Here is a 27,229-nt window from a genome sequence, read left to right as displayed (position 1 = left end):
GGGGTGCTCGCGCTGCGCAGTCGCCGGGACCGGGACGGCGGAATCAGCGCGCACCGTGGTCACTAGGAGACCGTGTGCTTTGGGGTGTTGCATCTGCACAGAGCCGCATCCGTCCGTCCACCCTGAGATCCTGGGATCTCGCCTGCACCCGGCCAGTCGCTTCCTGAGCTGTGTACACTCCATCGCAGAAGGCGACACCCAAAAGTGGAGGCACACCACGGGAGCATCGTTAGGACAGACTCCATTGCCATTAGCAGTTTTTTGGTTCCCGAGGAAAGGCGCCCCCTACCCTCCTCCCAGAAAAGTGTAGTGGGCATTTCCTTGCTCCAGGGGAGCTGTCGGGGAGTGAAAGAAATGGCGCATCCGATGAAGATTGTAAAGCAGCTCCCACGAGTTTGGTTTGGTTTGGTTTGGTTTGGTTTGGTTTGGTTTGGTGTGTGTGTGTGTGTGTGTGTGTGTGTGTGTGTGTGTGTGTGTCTTTGTGTAGCCTTGGCTGTCCAGGATTCGCTTTGTAGGTCGAACTCACAGAGATCTGCCTGCATCTGCCTCCCAGAGTGCTGGGATGAAAGACATGCACCACCACGCCCAGCTTGGTTATTTATTATTTTTTCTTTATTTTCTTTTTTCTTTTCAAGACAAGTTTTCTCTGTGTTGCCTTGGATTAAAGGCTTGCGCGGCTTCTCTCTCTCTCTCTCTCTCTCTCTCTCTCTCTCTCTCTCTCTCTCTCTCTCTCTCTCTCTCTCTCTGTTGTTTGAGACAGGTTTTCTCTGTGCAACAGCTCTAACTGTCCTGGAACTCGCTCTGTAGACCAGGCTGGCCTCGAACTCAGATCCCTCTGCCTCTACCTCCTAAATGCTGGAATTAAAGGTGTGTACCACCATGCCCGGCCAGAATTTTTTATATTATTATTATAAAGATTCATTTATGATGCCTGCATGTACACTGTTGGCCAGAAGAAGGCATCAAATCACACTACAGATGGTTGTGAGCCACCATGTGGTTGCTGGGAATTGAACTCAGGACCTCTGGAAGAACAAGTCAGTGCTCTTAACCTCTGAGCCGTCTCTCCAGTACCAGAATTTATTTATTTTTTGGTTTTTTGAGACAGGGTTTCTTTGTGTGTAGCCTTGGCTGTCCTGGACTCACTTTGTAGACCAGGCCAGCCTCGAACTCACAGTGATCCACCTGCCTCTGCCTCCTTCCTGAGTGCTGGGATTAAAGGGATGCGCCACGACTAGCTCCAAAATCTATTTTTTTTCCAAATTCTATTTTTAATGTATGTGCAAATTATATATATGCACATGGCAACTGAAGGTTGATACTGATGTCTTCATCCGTTGCTCCCCACCATATCCACTGAACAGGCTTTCTCACTTGAACCCAGAACTCACCAATGTAGCTTGTCTGGCTAGTTACTTTTTTTTTTTTTTAAAGAGGATATGAGTGCTCTATCTGCATGTATATTTGCATGACTGAGGAGGCATTAGAAGGTATAAAAGGTTGTGAGCCACCATGGTTGCTGGGATTTGAACTCAAGACCTCTGGAAGTGCTCGTAACCATTGAGCTATTTCCCCAGCCCCTAGTGACTTGCGTTGAAGATCCTGTTACTGGGATTATAGGTAGGCTGCAACGCCTACTCAGCATTTATTTAGGATTCTGGACAAGCTTGTGAGGCAATCACTTTACCCACTGAACCATCTCCTCAGCCACCTAAAATTAATTTGAGTGTAATTGCTGCTATGGTGTTTTAGTCTCAAATCTGGGCGTGGGTGGCACATATCTATAATCTCAGCACTCAGGAAGTGAAGGTAGTGGCCGGCCAAGGCTACATGGCAAGATCCTTTCTGAAAAACAAAAAATGTATCATTACTTATTTATTCCAAGACAGGGTTTCTCTGTGTAGCCATTGCTCTTCTAGAGCTTTCTCTGTAGACCAGGCTGGACTCAAACTCAGAGATCTACCTGCCTCTGCTTTCCAAGTGCCTGGGATTAAAGGCATGGGCCACCACCACCACCCGGCAAAAGTGTCTTAGCTGGGTAGACAGCTACCCAGTGAGGCAGAGCCAAGGTTCAAGGCTTGATCTACGAAACAGGTTCCAGGCTTTCCCCCTCTGTAGTTGTCTATAATTTACTCAGGTCCAGAACCTGTTTCTTTCTATAATGGAGACAATCAACATTTTCTAGAAACTATAGTTTCCAACTGTTGATAACTGAAAGATTTAACACTTTAGCATGGCCTTCTTTTTTCTCCCCCTCAAAATAGGGTCTCAGTATGAGACAGCTTAGGCTAGCCTTGAATTCATCTCAGATTCCTGGGCTCCAGGATTACAGGTGTGTATGTGTGCTACCACACCTAGCACTTTACCAAAGATACTTGTGACTTTCAGATACTAATATGTGTTGGAAACAAGCAAAAGAAACGTATTCTAGGGCTGGAGAGATGGCTCAGTGGTTAAGAGCACTGTCTGCTCTTCCAGAGGTCCTGAGTTCAATTCCCAACAACCATCTATAATGTGATCTGGTGCCCTCTTCTGGTGTGCAGGCATACATGTAGCCAGAACACTGTATTTGTAATAAATAAATCTAAAAACAAAAACAAAAACCTGTCAGGCGTGGTGGTGTATGCCTTTAATCCCAGCACTTGGGAGGCAGAGGCAGGTGGATAGTTTTGAGTTCGAGGCCAGCTTGGTCTACAATGAGTCTAGGACAGCCAAGGCTACACAAAAACAAAAACACAAACACAAACCCCCCAAAATAAAAACCCTGTATTCTAAGTACTACCATTTTGTGTTTAGACTTCCATTTGATCACAGGGAAAAACTCAATTCAAGGCCCCAGGCCCTATGGACTTCTCTACAGCTGAATAGCTTCTGTTATAAAAACATAACACAAACAAACAAGCAGTTGTCTGAGTCCAGACATCTTGGGGACACCTTCCCCATCTTGCTGGCACGGTTCATGTTCCCAGGCTTCTCCCATAATCATGGTAGATGTAAACTCCCTTCCTCAACCCCTTATGTCAAAATCTGATTGGCCTCAGTTTGTGTTCCTATCCTTTACAAATGTTGTACAGTCTCCTGCTGGACCAGATCCTGAACTGGTCGCCTCCCTGAGCTCAGAAAATAAAGCTCTCATTTTAAGCATCTGTGTCTGGAGTGAGTTTTCTGGGCTTCCACCCCAACCCAACAATATTCAGACTATATCCTTCTAGCCTTTAAAAAATGTTAGGAAAATGTATATGTTCTATCTGCATGCATTTATGCGCAAGATATGCATGCCTATGAAGGCCAGAAAAGGGTGTTGGATCTCTTTGAACTACAGCTACAGACGGCTGTGAGCCACCATGTGGCTGCTGGGAACTGGACCCATGTCCTCTGCAGGAGTAACAATTGCTCTAAACTGCTGAGCCAGCTCTCCAGCCTCTTAAAATACATGAAAAAAAAATTTTTTTTGAACGTGTGTATGTACACGTCTGTGCTATAGTGAGAGTGTGGTCAGAGGACAATCTGCAGCAGTTCTCGCCTTCTGCCACGTAGATCCTGTGGCTCGTCCTCAGCTGTCAAATGCCTTTACCCAGCGACCCTTCTTGCCAGGGGCATGCTCTTGTGTAAAGAACACGAAAGGTAGTGTGAATGTTATGGTACCGACGCTCCCTGGTTTTCAAGGACGTCCCCATCTTAACTGGTCCTGGGCCTTGCTCCCAGAAAACACATTCACTGGTGAGGCTGGAGTGATGGCTCAGTGTAAGAGCACTTGTTGCTCTTGCAAAGGACCCAAGCCTGATTCCCAGCACTCACGTGCTTCCTCAGGCATCGGGCACGTACACAGTACACAAGCAGACAAAACACCCACACTTTACCCCTACCCCCAAAGTCCCTAGTGCTCAGTTCCTTCTATGTCCCTTGCGGACTAAAGGCACTTCTAGGGTAGTGTCCTTTCACACCTGCTGCACCCGTGTGAAGCAGAAGGGAAGCACACTCGAGGCCCAGAGCAGTGTGGAGTGGAGCCCGCCACAGCCTCGAGTTCACCTTATCCTGCAGTTTCCTCTCACTAGTGCTGCTCATATGCCTGATGGTACAGATGGGAATTCAAACCCATTTCCAGTTTTTGTCCTGAGTTTATAACTTTCAAGAGCCACAATGCTCTCTGCCTTGTGGTTCTGCATCTGCTTTGGAGGGACCCGGAGTCTTTAAGGGCAGGACTCACTCAGGGCATTCCTACCTCAATCCCAAAAGGCCTGCAGGGAATGGCTCAGGCTGTGCCCACGGAGAGAAGAAATAACAGTTCCAAGTTGCCTCTTCTGCAGGGAGCACCCAGAACCACCTTTTCCCCACAGGAAGAAAAGCAGTGCTAAGTATGGCTGGGCCCTCTCAACCCTTGGAGGAGAGGAAAGAACAGAAGGCAGCTAGCTACCTGGGCAGTTTGAAGAAAGACTTCACACATTTTTATAATCAGAAACTTAGTTTATTTTCAATAAATCACTCAACTTTGAGCAGATGACAGTGCCTCAACTTTTCTTTGAAGAAAAACAAGGATCTGGTCAGGTCATGAAAACACCATCTTTCTCTGCCCCTTGCAGGGCAGAATAGCAAACCAAAGCAACCCACCTCTGCCTGACCTTTCAGATGTTCCTGATAATGTTAACAAAGGACAGCCACTGAGGGCTGGCAGAGCCTCCTGTGGTGCCTATGGTCAGGGTCACAGCGCATGAGTAGGAGCATGGCAGCTGTGCAAGTCAGCTGTGCCCAAGGGAGAGCAGGCTGCAGGCCACAACTCTGTCCTGTGTCATGGCAGTGCCACCGAATGGACTTCATGGAGAGGACTGTGCACTAGCACAGCTTCCACATGCCACGCTGGGCCTGCAGCAGGCACACTCCTTGTTCACAATCGGCTCCCATTGTTAGTCTGGGCTCATTCAGCACACTCTATTCCCAGTGCACCCCGCAGTCTCCCACTTGTCGGGGACAACATGAAGAGACAAAACCTGAGGAGGTGAAAGAGAATGCGCAGCTGGCCATGTACCCCAAGAGTCACAGCTGTCACCTGTCTTCAAGAACAACTCAATTTTACGGCTTTACATGGTACCTAGGAAATTGCTGACTGGAGGTGAAAATGTATGAATATCAAAGAATCTGCATCATAGTATTCACAGATTTCTCTATAGGCTCTCCTAGGAGTTCAGGGAGGCCCCGTCAAGTATAGACAGCTCTGCCAGTCTCAGAGGGGAGGCACTGAACAAAGCCATGGAAACCGCAGAGATCACAGACCTAACTTTTCACAGGCCCACAGGCCAAGGGTCAAGATAGGAAGGACACCAGGCCGGCTGCCTGCTCCTTTGCACTTGACTGTGCAAGAGCTGGTCCTTTCCTCTGACCAGCCCCTTCTAGTACAGGAACTGGGACCACAGACCAGGGATTCTCCTGTTCTTAGACTCCCAGACTACAGAGATGGGGTCTTCTGGCAGCTGCAACTAGGCAGAAGGGAACACACCCCACCTCAGAGCAGCTTCTGGCCACACTCCAGGTTAACATAAAAATAATTTGTGCAAATCTAGCTCTTGAAACACAAGGCGCATGTCCTTGGAAGGGCCATGCTGAACTCTGACCCTGTGGACTCTGTTCACCGTAACACAGTAAGACAGTGCCGGACATGGCCACATGTGACCCTGGTCAGAGTACACCACTTGAATACTGGATCAAAAGAAGGACCAAGGAGAAGGAAACTTATTTGAGGGAACTATTCCTTTCAAAGGTGGGTCTCTTCTCTTCATGAGACAAGAGGAAGCACCGTGCTGAGCCAGTCTCCCAGTCTGGAGGCGCTAACGTTAGCACACCTCGGTGGTGGGTTCTGGCCTGGTGGCCTGACTCAGATAACCTCACATTCAAGAAGAAAAGCAAGGCCGTAGTGAGACCGTGCTCTGCTCTGTGCCCTTGCTGCCCAGCTGAGGCAGGAGGTATGGAACTCACTGTGCTCCAGGCCTGTTATGCAGGCCAACTCAGCCCCACCATATGCCACCCGTGCTCTTCCCTTGGGACAGCTATGGTCAAACATGATGCTGGAAAGCAGATGCCACCCCAGGGCCCCTGGCAGTGCAGATATTCTGAGGCTCGGTAGGTGGGCAGCATCAAGTTACATTCTAAGTGAAATAGCTAGAGGGTGAAACACTCCAATGCCAATTTATTTTCAAGGGCGCTGTGTTATCTATGGTTTGTCTTTTTTTTCTTTATAATCGTACAACCTTTGAAAATTACATAAGTTGTAATGATCTAATACTATTAATAGCCATTCAGAAAAAAAAAAAGTTCCCTCCCACCCAACAACCGTCCAGGGGAAAAATAAAAGTCCTTGTTAGAGGCCAGTTCAAGAGCGCCTCTACCCTGGTAGAAACAAAAAGCAAAAAGATGAGGAGAAAACAAATTGACTAAGAGGTGTGTGGCCAGTGTCTCTCAGGAGTGGGGCCCTGGCTGTTGCCTGGGGTCGTGAAAGGCAGAGCCTGCAGCATGCAGTACAGTAGCCGGGAGGCCTCACAGCGACATCTTCCTCACCCCGGCACATCCACAGCCCAGCTTAGGTGTCATGGAAATCCTTCAGCAGAGTTCTTCTTCGCTGCTCTGCTATGTGCATCTGGTTTTCCAAGTCCTATATGAAGGACACACAATAGGTGTTTAAAGTCCCAATGCAAGCAGCAGAGATTAGCAAAAGCCACAGCTCTCCTATCTGGGGCTAACCTTCCCACCCTCCACTGTGGCAGCTTTAAGTCCCATGCTAACACAAACACAATCAATACTAATATGATAACCTTCCCTTACCTGCAAGAAGGCAGCAAGCACTTACCCCTCTGTCATAGCTGTCTGCACGCTCAACTTTCCATGAAAGGTTTTCAATCTCAGCCTCCAGCTGAGCCTGCTGGTATTCAAACTGTATGGGCAGAGCAGGAGGGTCAAAAGGAGAGGGGGCTGTAGCCGGGCAGGGCCTGCAGACGGAGGGTACATGCAAGCACCTCAGGCTCCAATTAGCAGCTGACAAGCCTGACATGTCCTCAGCGTGCCTGCTATCTTTATGCCCAGAGCTGGAAAACAGCAAAGAGCTCCGAGGAGAGAGGAGCAAATGGCAAAAGAATCTTTGTCATCTACCACCAAAGGAAGGTGAGAAATTACAACCACAGAAAAGATGGTCTCAAACCACTGGGACACAGATACTGCAAAAGTTAAGTTAAAATGGATATTCTCAAGACATTGCATTTGTTCAACATTTTATGTTCCTCCAGCCACCTGGCCAATAAGAAGCCTTAAAAAGTTGGGAGACAGGGATGTTATCTTAGTTGGTGAAACACCTACCTAGGATGTATGAAGTCTTGGGTTCAGTTCCCAGTGCTGTATAGACTGGGTATAGTAGAATACACCAGTAATCCCAACGCTCGGGAGTATCAGAAGCTCAAGGTCCTCCTTGGCTATCTAGAGTCTGAGGCCAGCCTGGGCTATATGAAACCTACCTCCAGAATAACCAACCAGGGGCTGAAGAGATGGCTCAGAGGCTAAGAGCACTGGCTGCTCTGGACCAAAGGTCCTGAGTTCAATTCCCAGCAGCCACATGGTGGCTCACAACCATCTACAATGTGATCTAGTATCCTCTTCTGGCAGGCAGGCACACATGCAGGCAGAGTACCATATACATAATAAATAAATCTCAACAACAACAACAACATCAACCAAACAAAGAAATCCTTTGAAAAACCAAACAAGGAGGCTGGAGAGATGGCTCAGAGGTTAAGGGCATTGACTGCTCCTGCAGAGGTCCTGAGTTCAATTCCCAGCAACCACATGGTGGCTCACAACCATCTACAATGTGATCCAGTGCCCTCTTCTGGCTTGTAGGTGTACATGCAGCCAGAGCACTGTATGCATAATAATAAATAAATCAACCTTAAAAAAAGAAAGAAAGAAAGACAGACCAAACGATTTGGCCTATGTGGTGGTAAGTTCCTATAATCCCAGCACTGGAGGCAAAGACAGCAAGATTTTAAGTTCAAGGCTGTCTGGGCTGGTTTTTCTTATTCGAGACCCAGAAAAAAGAAATCAAATTCTTTGATTTAGTAACTATACATCCAAGTACTAAAATGTTATGCATAAAGACTTCGCTCACGGGGCTGGAGAGATGGCTCAGCAGTTAAGAGCAGTGGCTCTTCAGGAGGACTTGAGTTCAATTCCCAGCATCCACATGGCAGCTCACAACTGTCTGTAAATCTAGCTCCGAGTGATCTAGCATCCTCACACAAGGCATGTGAGCAGGAAAACAATAATACACATAAAATAAAAAATGATTTCAACTGGGGGTGGTGGCGCACACCTTTAATCCCAGCACTCGGAGGCAGAGGCAGGCAGATTGCTGTGAGTTCGAGGCCAGCCTGGTCTACAAAGTGAGTCCAGGACAGCCAGGGATACACAGAGAAACCCTGTCTTGAAAAACCAAAAACAAACAGTAAAACGGCAGGGAAGAGCGGAAAGGCAGCTTTCACTTACCAGCTTTTTCCTGGGACCAGACTCCATGTAGTATGCATATGGGTAGGTGTATTGCAGGGTGTATCGACACTGGAATTAGAAAGAAAAAAAGAAGCTTTCTCTTTGATTCTAATTGATCCACCTATTAGGTGGCTCTTAGAATTCATATCCGACCAGGCAAACGGTGACTCTAGACTTGTGGACCTTAAAGCAATGAGGACAAGCAACAGAGATGATGGACTACAGAGTGACATGGGGAAAACTGACACAGAGTGGTCACAGAAACACCATGCTTCAAACTGATTGATGACCACCAAGTGCCGCATGACTTTTCTATCTTTGGACATTAAAATCTACCTATCTCAATACTTATCAATCATGTATTTTCCTTTCAGTTATCTAGAGATAGGACAAAGGAAGAAAAGGCTCTAATTTTCTCTGTTGGCAGAGGCAGTAAAACCAATCAGAAAACCCTAGGATCTCTAGCCAAGGGTTGAGCCGTCTAGTATATCCAGTACATGGGGGTGGGGTCCCATAGATGTGCACGAAAGCTATGCAGGGTACCAAACTCCCCCTCCTTTCAGAGGCGGCCTCTCACCCTAATGTCTGCAGCGAACAGGGACTAGTGATGGAAGGGTGAGATGGTAGATACCTTGGCCAACAGCTTGGCAGCATTCTGCAGGTACTGCCAGTCAATCCAAGTTCCCAGATTGTTCATAACTCTCTCTTGAATCTTCTCATGAATACGCTGGTATGTTTGTGCCTCTAGCTGCAAGCTTTTGTTGTGATTTTCCCACTACAAAGCAGAGGAAGGTAGAGAGGATAAGGACAAAGACCACGGCTGGTGGGCCATGCCCACGATCCTTCCCCACCACCCTGCACAACTGAAAAGCCACACTGAGGAGAGCCCATCGCCAAGCAGCGCAGGCCCCGTGACGAGCCTGCTGTGAGGGCTGGGCAGCACAGGACACCTACCCGCTCAAAGTAGAACAAGTACTTCTTGAGGGCCTCCCTGGCCTGGGCTTGCTGGCTCTGGTTGACAATGTCAGGGTTCTCCTTGTACCGGCTGCACTCATAGTATTCACTGCCATGCGTCTTCCAGTCTCCCAGACACATCCAGCAGAAGTCTGCACAGGACAGGGGCAAGCCATTTACCTTCACAGACCACCACACACGCCTCCAGGGCATAGGGCGAAGGGGCACCAGAGGACAAACTCCCAAGGTGCCTCTTTGCAGAGTGATAGGCAACCCTCATTCTTTTCACAAATGACCATTCCCACAGCTTGTTAGAACAGCCAGTGGCCTATGGACTCTCCCAAACCCACGAGCACACATGTTGTGTGCCTTACTGCTGACTGTACAAACTCACTGGTCAGCTTCTTCCCCACCATACAATTCTTGTTTGCCTTAAGATTTTTATACACAGGGGCCGGAGAGTTGGCTCAGTGGTTAAGAGCACTGTCTGCTCTTCCAAAGGTCCCGGGTTAAATTCCCAGCACCTACATGGCATCTCACAATTGTCTGTAACTCCAAGATCTGACACCCTCACACCAGTGCACATAAGTTAAAAATTAAATAAAAAAGCTAAAAAAAATTTCTATACACAAAGCTGGAACTAAATGTTTCTTCCTTTTCTGGTGTGTGCGCACCTATGAGGATGCACACACATGGGGCACAGAGCTCAGTTCTGAATGCACCTATGAGGATGCACACACATGGGGCACAGAGCTCAGTTCTGAATGCACCTATGAGGATGCACACACATGGAGCTCAGAGCTCAGTTCTGAATGCACCTATGAGGACGTACACACATGGAGCTCAGAGCTCAGTTCTGAATGCACCTATGAGGATGCACACACATGGAGCTCAGAGCTCAGTTCTGAATGCACCTATGAGGATGCACACACATGGAGCTCAGAGCTCAGTTCTGAATGCACCTATGAGGATGCACACACATGGGGCACAGAGCTCAGTTCTGAATGCACCTATGAGGATGCACACACATGGAGCTCAGAACTCAGTTCTGAATGCACCTATGAGGACGTACACACATGGAGCTCAGAGCTCAGTTCTGAATGCACCTATGAGGATGCACACACATGGAGCTCAGAGCTCAGTTCTGAATGCACCTATGAGGATGCACACACATGGAGCTCAGAGCTCAGTTCTGAATGCACCTATGAGGATGCACACACATGGGGCACAGAGCTCAGTTCTGAATGCACCTATGAGGATGTACACACATGGGGCACAGAGCTCAGTTCTGAATGCACCTATGAGGACGTACACACATGGAGCTCAGAGCTCAGTTCTGAATGCACCTATGAGGACGCACACACATGGAGCTCAGAGCTCAGTTCTGAATGCACCTATGAGGACGCACACACATGGAGCTCAGAGCTCAGTTCTGAATGCACCTATGAGGATGCACACACATGGAGCTCAGAGCTCAGTTCTGAATGCACCTATGAGGATGCACACACATGGAGCTCAGAGCTCAGTTCTGAATGCACCTATGAGGACGCACACACATGGAGCTCAGAGCTCAGTTCTGAATGCACCTATGAGGATGCACACACATGGGGCACAGAGCTCAGTTCTGAATGCACCTATGAGGATGCACACACATGGGGCACAGAGCTCAGTTCTGAATGCACCTATGAGGATGCACACACATGGAGTTCAGAGCTCAGTTCTGAATGCACCTATGAGGATGCACACACATGGGGCACAGAGCTCAGTTCTGAATGCACCTATGAGGATGCACACACATGGAGTTCAGAGCTCAGTTCTGAATGCACCTATGAGGATGCACACACATGGGGCACAGAGCTCAGTTCTGAATGCTGCTCCCCAGGTCCTAGCTGTATCACCTTCCCTCACTCTTTTTGTTGTTGTTTTTTGTTTGTTTTTTTTTTTTTTTTTGGAGACAAGCTCTAGAGCTCACCCAAGCAGGCTAGTCTGGCTGGCAGAAGGTCCCAGGGACCCACCTCTTTACCTCTCCAACACTAGGATTGTAAGTATGTGGCACGATGCCTGGCTTTGTTACCTGTGTTCTGGGGACTGAACTCAGATTGTCATGTTTGTGTTGCAGCAAGGATGTCACTCACGGAGCTACCTCTCCCACCCTTTCCAAAGTGCCTATTAATATAAAATCTCTACTTACTCAATAGCTCATATGCAGAATTATGATTCTGTTTCACAGTGAGGAAGGAGAGAAGAAAAACCCCTCAAGTGTGCTAAGTATTCACATAACTCTTGCGTGTAGTGGAGAGGAGTTACCAGTTTTGTTAGGTACCCACCACCTAGCCTTATGTTCTGCCAGAGAACCTGTCAGTCGTAAGTTCTGTTTCCTAGGACACATTTAACCTGGTCACTGGCTTTCCAAATGGGTCTTAGGACATTCTGGAGAAGGAAAAGTCACATGCAGGGAGCCAAAGCTATTCAATGTCCTTCTCCTGGAAGACCTTGTCCAACTGTGGGTCACAGGGTGCCCTTCCCTCCTTCATCACCTACGACTGCTGTAAGGGATAATGCATGGCTTAGGGTTGCGCTAGTAAGAGACGTAATTCTATACCAAAGTAGGGATGACAGTTAGCTCTGCTGAGAAACAAAAGAGTGAGGCTTTTTGGGCACTAGGAATGTGTGACACAGTCTTATCACTTTCCTTCCTTTTCTCTTTATATTGGTCTGAGACCCATGTGGGCCTCAAATATCCACTGATTCTCCTGCCCATAGAGCTGGGAGTATTGCGGCACATAACATACAATTCCTCTACAAGAAAGGAAGGAGTGTTTGTTTGTTTGTTTCCGAGACAGTGCTTCTCTGTTTCACAGACTCCCTCACTCCATCACACATACAGAGAAAAGGAGCGCATGGGGCCTCACCAAAGAACAGGTTACTACCTGTGACTTGTCTTCAGAGACACCGCTCTAAACTGTCTGTAACTTTACCATAGACCCTTGACTATGGAGGGCTTGTGGGAATAGCAGCAACATGAGCCCTAACAGAGAATGGTAACTGTGTGTGATGGTGCTCACCTTTAATCCAGCACTCAGGAGGCAGGAGGTCAGTTTGGTTACATAGTTAAAAGTTCCAAGCCAGCCAAGGCTACATAGTAAAACTGGTCTCAAAAAAAAATAAAACAAAAGGGCTGGAGAGATGGCTCAGAGGTTAAGAGCACTGTCTGCTCTTCCAGAGGTCCTGAGTTCAATTCCCAGCAACCACATGATGGCTCACAGCCATCTATAGTGAGATCTGGTGCCCTCTTCTGACCTGCAGGCGTATACTGTATACATTATAAATAAATAAATCTTAAAAAAAAAAAAAAAACAAGAAACAAAACAAAAAACAATAACAACAGCTGGGTGTGGTGGCACACGCCTTTAATTCCAGCACTCGGGAGGCAGAGGCAGGTGGATCCCTGTGAGTTCAAGGCCAGCCCGGCAAGACCCTGTCCATAAAAGAAAGATAAGGAAAAGCTAAGTCTTGTTGGATGACTGAGGATCATGAGGGTCTCGCCAAACATGACTTTTACCTACATATGTCAGCAAGATGGCAGCAGAATCATAAAAGAATGCTCCTAAGCCCCCAAATCGAAAGTTGCTCTTATGCCAATTACAATGATCTAAGTGATGGAGGTTCCTCTTTATTTTGCTGTTTCGTTGTTATAAAAGAACTCACTAGGAAGTTATGGAGACCAAAGCACAAGACACATAGGCCACACCCCTGGACCAGAGGCCAGGCCTGGGACTCACCGTGCTTACACTTGGAGCATTGCTGTCAAAGAGAAACAGAAGAGAACACGTTAAGGAAAAATGCTTTGAACAAGGGCTCTATGTCAGACGTCAAGCTCTGCATGCCCCTGCTCACCATGTGATTGCATCCTCCGTTCTTCTCAATGCAGATGTTGCACTTGGGACACTGAGGAGACAGAAGGGGCCATTAGGCTACAAATCATTAGCCCAGCTCTAAGAAAAAGTACACAAAACTCCAGGCACCTGTGTCTAATATCTCATCCCAAGCACTTCTGGGAAGGAGTGTTTCACTTAAATGTGACAGGTCGCTGAGGCTGGAACAGCAACTCAAGGAAATGAGGTCAGCACGCTTGGTTCTGAAATAATTCAAGTGTCAGCTGAGCCCCACTAAGACCTCTCCATCTGTCCTTGCTTTGATGCCACTCAGATTAAGGCCAGGTTGAGGCAGCAGAAGGCCGCCCTGCCTGCCTGCGTGCCTGCGTGCCTGCGTGCCTGCCTGCCTGCCTGCCTGCCTGCGTGCCTGCGTGCCTGCGTGCCTGCGTGCCTGCGTGCCTGCCTGCCTGCGTGCCTGCGTGCCTGCATGCCTGCGTGCCTGCCTGCCTGCCTGCGTGCCTGCGTGCCTGCGTGCCTGCGTGCCTGCCTGCGTGTCTGCGTGCCTGCCTGCGTGTCTGCGTGCCTGCCTGCCTGCGTGCCTGCGTGCCTGCCTGCGTGCCTGCGTGCCTGCCTGCCTGCGTGCCTGCATGCCTGCCTGCCTGCGTGCCTGCATGCCTGCGTGCCTGCCTGCGTGCCTGCCTGCGTGCCTGCATGCCTGCTAGGAGATGGGCCACGCTGGACTAAGTCCTAGTCAGCTGGCTTGGATGATAGGTTCCAGAAGAGAGCGTGGAAACTACCTTAAAACTCCACTGACTTGAAAAAGGCCAGCAAGACCAGACTGACATGGAGCCTTCCACCAAGGTGAAGCAGTCTGTGATTCCAAGTGAGTCAGTGAGTTTGCAAAGGCAACCCTGGATCCTTCCCCCGGGCTAAGCTTTAATAAATATTGAGAATAACTGTGTATTACAATTTTGCTATTTATGAGCTATGCCAATTAACTACTTCATTCTGAGGGCTATCAAAGTTTGGTATACATTCAATAAACACCAGGATTTTTTTTTTCTAATTTGTTCTGCTTTGGTTCACACTTTTCTAAGTATTTTGGAATTTTATTAAAATAAATGCATGTGAGCTGGGCAGTGGAGGTGCACACCTTTAATCCCAGCACTTGGGAGGCAGAGGCAGGTGGATCACTGTGAGTTCGAAGCCAACCTGGTCTACAAAGTGAGTCCAGGATAGCCAAGACTACACAGAGAAACCCTGTCTTGAAAAACAAAAACAAAAACAAAAAAAGCATCTGGAATTAGAGATGGCTCAGCAGTTAACAGCACTTGATGCTGAGCAGGGTTTAATTCCTAGCACCACATGTGGCTCAGAATCATCTATAACTCCAGTTCCAGAGTACCCAAAAGACATGCATGTAGTACATATACATACTTTCAGGCAGTTCATACATATGAAGTAAGAAAAAAAATATTATTTAAAACAAATTTTGAGACAGGGTCTATTATGTAGCTCTGACTGTCCTGGAACTCTAGAACAGTCAGGGCTACAAAGAGAAACTCTGTCTCAAAAAAACCAAACAAACAAAAATTAAATTAAATAAATAATAAAAACTGGTAAAACTATACTGGGCATGGCTGATTGTCTGCTCAGATGGCCAGTCTTTAGGGAGAGCCCTGACCAGCATTCCACAGGAAAGATGCATTACAGGTAACATATAGTCCTTACGTCTTTAGTGTGAGCACTAATGTAGTTAGCCGTTTCGGAGTCATCTGCACACTTGGTGAGCCATTTCCGGATTGTGGCGCAGTCTGTGGGGGCATGATACATCTGTCGACACTTGAAACTTGAAATAGGAAAAGAAACACATTCAAATATTCCTCAAGTCAGGGTTTCATGTTTTACATTTTAGCCATGAGCTCAGTTCCTTGGGAGGCAAGTGCTGTACTCTGAAGAGCAACTTAATTCGGGTTTAAAGGAGGACTGAGATTTTGGGGAACTTCTCTATGCCTCTGGCTAGATTTGCATGTAAGGATGCACAAATTCATCTACAAATCGAGTCCAGGTCATCCAGGACTACACAGGAAAACCCTGTCTGGAAAAGCCAAAAGAGATGGGGGATGGGGGTGGGGTGGGGAGGGAAGAACTGGAGCTGGTTGGAGGTGGCACTCTGGAGGGAGGGGCAGATCTCTGGCTTCAAAGCCAGCCTGGTCTATACAGCGGGTTCTAGGACAGCCAGGGCTATACAGGCCTAAAATAAAAGCGCTACGACCCGTTTCAATTTCCTATTGTACAAGCCAATAGTAACGGTTTGAAGACAGCAACTGTTCAGTTCTCAACTTTTGGTGAGACTGAAAGGAAGGAGATACACACAAGTATTTACTGCAAAGATTCTCTGAAGCCAGCCCATGAATCTTCCAGGGAGGTTCAATTAAGACAGACCTGGATCTAAATTATGGCTCTGGGGCTGGAGAGATAGCTCAGTGGTTAAGTGCTCTTCCAGAGGACCTGAGTTCAATTCCCAGCAACCACATGGTGGCTCACAACCATCTGTAGTGAGATCTGGTGTCCGCTTCTGGTGTACAGGAGTACATGCAGATAAAACACTCATATACAATAAAAAAACAAAACAAAACAAAAAACCTTTAAATTATGGCTCTGCTATTTACTAGTAGTTTATTTTCTTTGTACCCTGATTTCCTCACCTAGAACACAAAGATGATGACAGAGCTACACAGTTGTGATAATGCAGGGAAAATGGCTGGACAGAAGCTTGTCACTTGGAAAGAATTTGGTAAGTTTAAATTATGCCTATGGAATTTACTGAATGAAGAGAACCTTACATGTAGAATTCACTCATAAATTACCGTTTTATGCAAGTCAGCCAGGGCCAGTCGGATGGCACATGAAGTCAATCCTAGCACTAATATCAGCTCTTAGAGGGCAGATCTATTTGAGTTTGAGGACAGCCTGGTCTACAAAGTAAGTTCCACATTAGCCAAAGTTACATAACAAGTTCTTGTCTCAAATCAAAAGAAAATGAGACAAACAAAAAAGTGAGCCTGCCAGCCATAGTAGCACATGCCTTTAATCCCAGCATTTGCGGGGGGCAGAGGCAGGTGGATCACTTTGAGTTCGAGGCCAGCCTGGTCTACAAAATGAGTCCAGGGGGGACGGACACACACACACACACACACACACACACACACACACACACACACACACACACACACACACACACCACACACACACACTGGGGTGGAGGGGAGAGGAAGCCAAAGGGGAATAGCTCAGCTGACAGCGTGCTTGCCTAGTATGCACACAGGCCTAAGTTCAACCCTTAGCACTGCATAAATTACCATGGTGGTGCAAGTTTGGAATCCCAGCATTGTGGAGGAGGGAAGGTCAGATGTTCAAGGCTATCCTTGGCTATATTTTGAATCTGAAGCCAGCCTGAGCTAAATAAGATTTTCCTTAAAAAGTAAAAATTAATTATCCAATTAGGTTTTCCAAGTCAGGATTTCTCTGTGTGACAGTCCTGGCTGTCCTAGACTCACTCCCTTTGTAGACCAGGCTGGCCTTGAACTCACAGTGATCCACCTGCCTCTGCCTCCTGAGTGCTGAGATTAAAGGCATGTGCTACCATGGCCAGCTAATAAATTTAAGTTTAAAATGTTAGCTAAGAAAAGTTCAAAACAGAGAAAGATGAAGATGTTGAAGTCAGATGTGACTTGTCAGTAAAGGTAGACATATCTGGCTCATGAGTGTAGCATAAACCTAAATCTCAAGGAATCTCTTACTTGTCTTCAGAGTCTGTTCATTTACCAAAAATGCCCGAGAATATGAAATGCTGGGCACAACCCTGGCCACCCGAAGCAGAGCACTCACGTACAACAGACACTCCACCTCCCCCAGCCCTGACTGCACACTCAGCAGCAGTGCTGTCCGGAGAGAGATGGGCCATGAGCCCAGGACTGCTCAGCACTCACTCTCTCTTACCAGAAGACCTCGTTGCACCGATTACACTGCACTCGTCGAGCTCTAGGCTCCTGTACCCGAATAACCATGGGGCAGTCTGCACCAGGGCACAGCTGGAGCTGGTAATGACTCTGTGAACACAGCAAAGGGAAACGATGAGACGATCTCCTAATTGTTGTCTCTCAAACAGACTGCGTAAGTGCCTTGGTACTTTTAGCTGATGACTTATATCAAAGGACTAAAATTTAGGATGGATGTTGTGACGAACAGATATTAACTAATTACTGAAGAGAATCTTTGTTCATCTTAAAGTTATTTTGTAAGAAGGTACAGACCTAGGGGCTGGAGAGATGGCTCAGAGGTTAAGAATGCTGGGTGTGGTGGTGCACACCTTTAATCTCAGCACTCCGGAAGCAGAGACAGGCGGATCGCTGTGAATTCAAGGTCAGCCTGGTCTACAAAGTGAGTCCAGGACAGCCAGGGCTACACAGAGAGACCCTGTCTCGAAAAACTAAAAACAAAACAACAACAGCAACAAAAAACCCCACAATAAAACAAAACAAAAAAAGAGTGCTGGCTGTTCTTCCGGAGGTCCTGAGTTCAATTCACAGCAACCACATGGTGACTCATAACCCTCTTCTGGTAGTCAAGCAGAACACTGTAAACCAATTAATCAATCAATCAATCGTAAAAGGAAGAGGAGGAGGTGGTGGTGGCATAGAGCAGTGCCTGTAGGCTGAGTGCAGATATGTCTGACTAGACTCTAGCTCCTTGGAAGAGTCAGGCAGGAGAACTGCTGGAGCCCAGGGAGTTTAATCATGGGCAACCTGGCCAACACAGGGAGAACGGGGCTTGGGAAAAGCTGTTCTGATATGAGTTGGATGAGAACACAGCTCAGTGATCCGTGCATCTAACAGCTCCAGGGCTCAAAGATTCTCAACAATCTACCCAAGGCAGCAAATACCCCAAAGAATAAAGTCTTGTGTTCGTCCTGCACGTGCACAAGACAACCAATCCAACATGCTTTTCAAACAAGATTTATTTATGTATATAAGCACTCTATCTGCATGTACATTTGCATGACAGAAGAGGACATCAGATCCCAGTATAGATGGTTGTGAGCCACCAAGTGGTTGCCAGGAATTGAACTCAGGACCTCTGGAAGAGCTCTTAGCTGCTGAGCCATCTCTCCAGCCCCCAATTAGCCTTTAAAACTAAGTCATAAAAGACAAAGATGAAAATTATGCTTCACAGATAGCCCAAGAAGAGAAAGGAACCTAAAAATAACCAAGCTGGAATTCTAAGCAAGTTTTCAAATTGCCAAAACTACAAAGCAAAACAGACCTTCTCTGGGCTGAACTGTACAGAAAACCTAACAGAATAATAACTTTTTTTTTTTAAAGATTTATTTATTATTTGTACAGTATTCTGCCTGGCACCAGATCACATTATAGATGGTTGTGAGCCACCATGTGATTGCTAGGAATTGAACTCATGACCCTAGGAAGAACAGTGCTCTTAACCTCTGAGTCCTCTCTCCAGCCCCTGGAATAGCAACTCTTGAGCTGTGCTCATCCCTCACATAAGATGCCTGGCTCTGCTTGCTTCATCACCTGTGTATGTTGGGATGACTGTACAGACTATGGAGTGAAAGGGAAGACTTAGGCAAACTAATGAGCAAGTGGTCTCATAACAAGCAAGTAACAGAGCTGGGATTTACACAGTGGCTTTTCTGTCAATAAAGTTTTAATTTATATATAATATTAAATTATGGGTCTAATGTAGGGTGTGGGCAGGTATATGCATATCCATGAAGGTGCCTAGAGAGACCAGAAGAAGGTGTCAGGTCGGCTAGAGCTGGAGTTATAGACAGGACACAAGTGCTGAGAACTAGCTCAGCTCCTCTTCAAGACTCTGAAGTGCGGAACCATTTCTCCAGCCCCACAACCTATGTTTTACCACTCATTACCTAATGGCAGCTGTAATTATGGTGTGTAGGGTAGGCCCAGGAAGACAGTGCTGTCCATACCTCCACATAGTCCCTAAAGAGGTAGCGCCTGTATTTATCTCTCAACTCTTCGTTGGGAAGCAAGGGAAATACAAAGTCCTCTGGTGTTCGGAGTGGACAATCCTGAGCCATACATGAGACTCCTGTTGAACAAAAATAATGTGATGGATAACCATATTGCAAAATACATAAAATACTAAGTTCAACCAAAAAATTCTGATTTCATATAGTAAATCCTTTGTTTACAATATTTATCAAAACCAAGTGGGTAGTGCATGCCTTTAATCCCAGCACATTTGTTCGAGGCCAGCCTGGTCTACAAAGTGAGTCGAGGATAGCCAAGATAGCAGAGAAACCCTATCTCAAAAAACAAAACAAAACAAAAAATTTATCAAGAACTTACTCAAAGAGAGAAATGAACATGTTTTCACAGTAATGTAACAAAGATATTGTGCCCAATTACCCAAATATCACCATAAGCACCTGTCTCAAAAAAACAAAAGATCATTATAGACCTAGTGACTGACATGTCTATAGGTTATATTGCTAAACGGCAGTAGAAGGAATCAAGACATAGTAGGCAGCTCAAAGGAGAGTTTTTTTTCTTTCTTTTCTTTTTTCTGTTTTTTTGAGACAGGGTTTCCCTTGCTGTTGTGGAACTAGTTCTGTAGAGCAGGTTGACCTCGAACTCAGAGATCTACCTGTCTCTGTCTACCTAGTGCTATGATTAAAGGTGCATGTCACAGGCTGGGCGTGGTGGCACATGCCTTTAATCCCAGCATTTGGGAGGCAGAGGCAGGTGGATTGCTGTGAGTTCAAGGCCAGCCGATCTACAAATGAGTCCAGGACAGCCAAGGCTACACAGAGAAACCCTGTCTCAAAAAACCAAAGGTGCATGTCACCAATGCTGAGTTAAGAACAGTTCACTTAAATGTGAGAGAAGATCATCTTTTCCTCACACCAGTATCTGTGAAGCCTATAGTTTTTGCATTTTGCTGGAGACTTTATAAAACTGTGCTACTATTTAAACTGGTGGATTTAGAAACCACTAGATCTGACTATAAAGTATGTCAATCTGGGCTGGAGATTTGGCTCAGAGGTTAAGAGGTTTGCTCTTCCAAAGGTCCTGAGTTCAATTCCTAGAAACCACATGGTGGCTCACAACCATCTATAATGAGGTCTGGTGCCCTCTTCTGGTGTGCAGGCATACATGTAGGCAGAGCACTGTATATGTAATAAATAAATCTTTTTTAAAAATCTGTCAATTTTAGGAGAAATGTTTACTTAAGTATATGAAAATGAGCCAGGCATAGTGGCACATGCCTTTAATCCCAGCACCCAGGAGGCAGAGGCAGGTGGACTGATGTGAGTTTGAAACTATCCTGGTCTACAAAGTGAGTCTAGGACAGCCAAGGTTACACAGAAAAACCCTGTCTCGAAAAAACAAAAAAACCAAACTAAACCAAAAAATCCCAAAAAGACAAATATTTTAAGGCTGGAGAGATGACTCAGCAGTTAAAAGCACTTGTTGCTCTTTCAGAGAACCTGGGTTCCATTCCCAGAAGCCGCATGATCATCACAAGCACCTATAACTCCAACTCCCGGGGTTCACAGGCACTAAGCACACACACAGATCTACATGTCGACAAAACACTTATATACATAAAATCAAATGAATAAGTATAATTTAAAACCCTTTCTACAAGAGCATGTTGTGAGAGCCATATTTACGTTTGGTGTAGACTCACCTACACCAACCCCATCCTTGACTAGAACTGAGCAATGCTGCTCCCAGCAGCTTCGGCAAAACTGATGTTGGCAGGCCAGAGAGAGTAGGTTTTCCTTCCGAACAAACTGCATACATACTGCACAGTGGTGAGGGGGATGGGATGGGGGGACCTAGAAAGAGATGTAGCCACATAAGCCAAAGACTCTCAATATCAAATTCAGATAAAGGTTCTGAAAGGCTGAACTATAAAGGCTCTCACAGCCCACACTGTAGCTTGTCAAGAACAGTAGTTTGCCCATAAGTACGCCCAAATCACAAAATGTACTAACTTCTGGGGTTCTTGTTTTTGCAGAAGACCTTGGGTTAGGTTCCCAGCACCCACACGGCAACCCACACCCATCTGTAACTGGAGGCCTAGGGGACTCAATGGCCTCTGCTGGCCTCCCTGCACACCAGGCATGTAGTACACGTGCATATATGCAGGCGAAACACTCATACAGATAAAGTAAAATAAATATTTATAATAAACAATAAAACGTCAGGCATAGTGGCACATATCTTTAATCCCAGCAATCGGGAGGCAAAGACAGGAAGATGTCTATGAGTTTCAAGCCAAGCCTGGGCTACAGAGTGATTTCCATGGCAGCCAAAGCCACACAGAGAAACCCTGTCTCAAACAAAACAAAACAACCCACCAAAAACCAAAATAAATAAATAAGAACAAATTGTAAAAGATTTTAAAATTAGAAGCAAAATAAGGATCTTTTACATGCTATATAGCACAGAAAAAAGGCAGATGCTAACACTGCAAGCCAGAGAACCATGGACATTCAAAGCCTCACTCAAGCAGGAAATACTCACATGTTTTGATGGATTAGGCTGAACTCGAGCCTCAACAAGCAGCTGAGCAGAATTAGACCTGTACCTAGAAAGTAAAAGGCACAAATACAGAGAATCAGAACTGAAGACATTTTAAACTCTCGATAACAGATCAAACCATCGTGTGTTGCGGTTACATCAAAGTGTTTCCACTTTGTCAGGATAATGGTACATCTCTATAATCCTAGCACCTGCAAACTGAGCCAAGCTTATTCTACATAGTGAGTTTGAGATTATGTCTGATAGCTTCTTTATTGAATCAAGTTTCCTTCTATCTTACGGGGTGCGTGGGCAAGAGGGTTGGAGATGAAGTTTTCTACTACGTAGCCCTGGCTGTCCTGAACTCACTGTGTAGACTAGGCTGTCCTTGAACTCTCACAGATCTGTCTGTCTCTACTGTCCAAGTGCTGAAATTGAAGGGGTGTGCCACTATGTCCAGCTGCTTTGTTTTAATATTTATTTAATGTGTGTGAACGGTTTTGTCATGCACAATAGGCATGCCTCATGCCACGTAGGCCAGGAGAGGGCACTGGATTCCCTGAAAGCAGAGTTATAGCCAGTTGAGAGCTACCATGTAGTGCTAGGTATTGAATATGGGTCCTCTGCAAGGGCAATAAGCACTCCTAACCATTAACCCACGTCTCCAGCCCTCAAAAAGGTGCTTTGAGAGAGAATTGATAAATGTCTTCTGATGAGAGGACAGTATAAAATGCAACCATATAAATACAAAACTGAAGAATACAAACACTATAATTTTATGTTTATAAAGTTGTAAAGTCATACAAATAATGATACATAATTAAGTAAAATAAGAATATATAAAAGGAAGGGTGTAAGGACACAGCTTAGTTAGTAGAGTACTTGCTTAGCACGCACAAGGTGCTGGGGTTTGATGCCCTGCACTTAATTATCTTGGCAGCACATGTATGCAAAGTCAGTACTCAAGAGGAAGAGACAGGAGAAGATACCATGCCCAACGAAGATGTCTGTGGTTCTCAAGGACTTGAGGGTGCCACTGCTATTGACAGGCAGTAGGTAAATTTCCTATAGTTCATGCAGTACCACCCATCCCCAAATAACTATCACTCCAGCTAAGCTTGGTAGCACAGATCTGTATTCCCAGTTACTTCAGACACAGGCAGATCACAAGTTAAAGGCAAAAGAGACTTATGGCACCTAAACAATTTAGCAAAATCTTATTTTTGTTTGTTTGGTTTTTGAGACAGGGTTAGTGTGTGTAGTCCTGGCTGTCCTTGAACTCGCAGAGATCCACGTGCCTCTGCCTCCTGAGTGCTGGGATTAAAAGCATGTGCCACCATGCCCGGTTCAAAATCCTACTTCAAAATATAGGGGCTAGAGAGATGGCTCAGAGGTTGACAGCATTGGCCGCTCTTCCAAAGGACCTGAGCTCAATTTCCAGCAACCACATGGTGGCTCACAACCATCTATAATGTGCCTTCTGGTGTGCACTTGCAGACAGAGCACAGTATACATAATAAATAAATAAATCATTAAAAAAAAAGGGGGGGTAAAATGGGGCTGGGGATATAGCTCTTTGGGAAAGCACTTGCCTATTTCATCAAAACTGTTAAAGGAGTGTTCCATCACACCCAACCATTTTTCAAGTTTTTTTTTTTTTGGGGGGTGGGGGTGGGATTGTTCTATTGCACACAGACACAGAAGATTTTTTGTTTTTTGGAGACAGGGTTTTTTCTGTGTAACAGTCCTGGCTGTCCTAGAACTTACTCTGAAGACCAGGCTAGCCTGGAACTCAGAGATCTGTCCGCCTCTGCCTCGCTAGTGCTGGGATTAAAGGCATGCACAACCATCGCCTGGCTTTGATAGATTTTTAACTAAATCTGCTGCCAAACAACTAGTTTAAATATATATGAAGCACCTGTATAGTAACATTAAAGATGAAATAGAAGAGTATGCTGAAGAGATTGGAGAAATGTAAAGAAAAGGGTATAAAATATGATCAAGTATTTTAGAAGTACAGGTATGTGTGAGTATACTCCAAAACATCAAGAGCCACCACAGTGGGTGGGCAGCACTGAGGGATGCTATGCTTAGAGTATGTATTGGCTACTTTTTATATCAATTTAACACAAGCCAGAAACACCTGAGAGGAGGGAACCTTGATTAAGAAAACCCTTCCCTAACATCAGGCTGGTAATGCACATTTTTGACCCCCACACTCAAAGGCAGAGACCAGCCTGGTCTACACATTATGTTCCAGGACAGCCAGAGCTATGTACCAGCTGTCTCAAAAACCAAACCAAACCAAAAGATCAGGCTGTAGGGCAAGCCTAAATTAGTTATTGATGGGGAGGGCCCAGCCTGTTGTGGGTGGTGATATGATAACCCTGGGCTGGTGGTCCTGCATACAAGCTCCATGACCAAGGCATGGAGAACAAGCAGTAAATAACACCCCTCTATCGTGGCCTCTGAGTCAGCTTGGCCTCTGGGTTCTTGTCATGTAAATTTTTGCCTTAGCTTTCTTCAATGGATGTGACTCAGGATATGTACCCCTTTTGGTCATGGTGTTTCATCACATCACAGTAGGTAGGAAGAGAAGGATGCTATGGGCAACCTCGTCTCCTTCCACTGAACATCTTACCTGTCCAGAATCTCTGAGACTTGCCAGTGGAAATTAACTAATATAAGTTTTGCAACTGAATGAGATACCTGTAAGAAACAACAACAAAACAACAGATTTTAACTCATGGTGCGCTATAGTTTGAGAAATGTAAACATTCGCCACCATGCTAGGGCCACATTCTTTCACTTAGTAGCATGCTTTGTCTTTTAAGTTCATTTCTTATATAATTTTATATATCTCTTATTCTTGGTCTTTGTTTTCATTAACATTTCCTACAAAAAAAATTAGAAACACTCACTGGAAACTGAAGCAAAATCACCCTGTCTATGGTAATTAAAACTGTGATATCCCGGGGCTGGAGAGATGGCTCAACTGTTAAGAGTGCTGCCTGCTCTTCCAGAGGTCCTGAGTTCAAGTCCCAGCAACCACACGGTGGCTCACAACCATCTATAATGAGATCTGGTGCCTTCTTCTGGCCTTCAGGTGTACATGCAGCCAGAGCACTGCATACATAATAATGATTTTTTAAAAAGTCAATCTTTGGCCGGGCGTGGTGGTGCACACCTTTAATCCCAGCACTCAGGAGGCAGAGGCAGGCAGATCACTGTGAGTTCAAGGCCAGCTTGGTCTACAAAGTGAGTCCAGGACAGCCAAGGCTACACAGAGAAACCCTGTTTCAAAAAAACAAAAAAACAAAACAAAACAACAACAAAAACCTGTGATATCCAACATAAGCAAGAGCGCTTCCTGAATGGGTTGCCAAGAGGACACATGTGCGCGCACGCTGCCCTACAGGTCACAAGCACAGTGTGCTTCTAGTTAGGACTAGCAGCACAGCTCTAGGCTTCAACTTCCTGACTTACTCCCTGTGAACAACAAAGTAAAGAATTTAAGGTAAGATGCGGTAGCATATAATTTTAATTTTAACAGGCAAATTTCTTCTGAATTCAAGACCAATCAGGTCTAAAAAATCTAAGTTTCAGGCCAGCCAGAGCTACACAGTGAGACCCTGTGTCAAAAATAAAGGTAGTTCAGGCCTTTAATCTCAGAACTCCTGAGGAAGAGACAGGCAGATTTCTGGTGTACACAGATAGTGCCAGGTCAACCAGGGCTACACAGGGAGACTCTGTTCCAAATAAATAACATTTAAAGATAGTTTATTGTTTTTCTTTTCTTTTTAAAGATTTATTTATTATATATTCAGTGCTCTGCCTGCATGTACACCTGCACACCAGAAGATGGCATGAGACCATATTATAGATGGTTGTGAGCCACCATGTGGTTGCTAGGAATTGAACTCAGGATCTCTGAAAGAGCAGTCAGTGCTCTTAACCGCTGAGCCCTCTCTCCTGAGCCATCTCTCCAGCCCTAGTTTATTGTTTTTCAAGAAAGAGTTTCTGTGTAGCTACTAGGCCTGACTGTCCTGGAAACTTGTTCTGTAGATCAGGTTGGCCTGGTACTACCTGTGTTGGCCACAAATTCAGAGATTCATCTGTGTCTGTCTCCCAAATGTCAGGATTAATAAAGAGGTACACTCACCACGCTTGTCTTAAAAAAAAAAAGTTTTAAATTTCTGAATTCACAAAATCCAACAAGCCGCAATTACTAAACATTTTTTTTAGATTTGTTTATTTATTACCTATACAGTACTCTGCCTGTACGTATGCATGCACGACAGGGAAAAGGGCATTAGATCACATTATAGATGGTTGTGAGGCACCATGTGGCTGCTGGGAATTGAACTCTGGAAGAGCAGTCAGTGCTCTTAACCTCTGAGCCATCTCTCCAGCCCTGCTAAACACTTTTAAAGGTTTGTAGACAGTCTGTTGGCTTATCCATTTTCTGGTCTCTTCATACAGTTCTGGCTATCAAAGAGTCTCAACAGGTGATGAAGGCTAGTATAAAATCTTCCTCCATGGAAATGAGAAAGGATATATGCACTACTAGGCTGTTAAGATATTAAAAACAACATGTATGTCCAAGAAAAATGAGCCTGATAAATAACATGTAACAGATCCATGCAATGAACAACAATGTACTTATTGAAAAGAATGCTATAGCTACTGACACAGAAAAGGTTTCCTCTGTGTGTGTCTCTGAGTGTGTATGTGTGTGTGTGTGTGTGTGTGTGTGTGTGTGTGAGAGAGAGAGAGAGAGAGAGAGAGAGAGAGAGAGAGAGAGGGAGAGAATTTTGATTCTCTCACATAATCTAGGCTGATCTCAAATTTACTATATAGCTATGGATGGCCTTGAATTTCTGATCCTTGGGCTTTCACTGCCTCAATTCTGGGATTACAGATGTGTGCCACCATGTCCAGTTTATGCTCAGAACTTTGTATATGATGGGCAAGCACTCAAGCTACTGAGCTATAGTGCCTGCCCCAGAAGTTTGCATTTCAATATTAGGTTAAAGAAGTCAAGTAGCCACATAGCATTTGCTGGTTAGAGGACATAATATCTTATTGAGTTGTATGTAAACTAACAGCAAAACATCTAGTGTCAAGACAAGGGTGGGGAGTCGGGGGGGGGGGGTGGCCCCCGCCTTTAATCCCAGCACTTGGGAGGCAGAGGCAGGCGGAACGCTGTGAGTTCGAGGCCAGCCTGGTCTACAAAGTGGGTCCAGGACAGCCAGGGCTTCACAGAGAAACCCTGTCTTGAAAAACCAACAGAACAAAACAAAA

The 27,229-nt window shown here is 45.7% G+C and overlaps 1 protein-coding gene across 1 annotated transcript in view; it reads right to left on the bottom strand.

Moving 5' to 3' along the window:
- Nucleotides 1-6,158: 6,158 nt before the first annotated feature.
- Nucleotides 6,159-27,229, bottom strand: part of ARIH2 (ariadne RBR E3 ubiquitin protein ligase 2) — a 55,959-nt gene continuing 34,888 nt past the window's right edge. Inside the window, 13 exon segments of the mRNA XM_084752691.1 lie at nt 6,159-6,640; nt 6,836-6,919; nt 8,521-8,589; nt 9,152-9,295; nt 9,475-9,626; nt 13,257-13,278; nt 13,372-13,422; nt 15,081-15,198; nt 17,352-17,461; nt 19,360-19,481; nt 21,087-21,237; nt 21,929-21,992; nt 24,567-24,634. Of these exon segments, the coding sequence (XP_084608817.1) occupies nt 6,569-6,640; nt 6,836-6,919; nt 8,521-8,589; nt 9,152-9,295; nt 9,475-9,626; nt 13,257-13,278; nt 13,372-13,422; nt 15,081-15,198; nt 17,352-17,461; nt 19,360-19,481; nt 21,087-21,237; nt 21,929-21,992; nt 24,567-24,634 (1,227 nt within the window). The 3' untranslated portion in view covers nt 6,159-6,568.

This window comes from Acomys minous, assembly GCF_964271855.1.
Source record: "Acomys minous genome assembly, chromosome: 13".
Taxonomy (NCBI): Eukaryota; Metazoa; Chordata; class Mammalia; order Rodentia; family Muridae; genus Acomys; species Acomys minous.
Note: the sequence above shows the minus strand (reverse complement) of the source record. Positions and strands in the feature narration are given on the sequence as shown.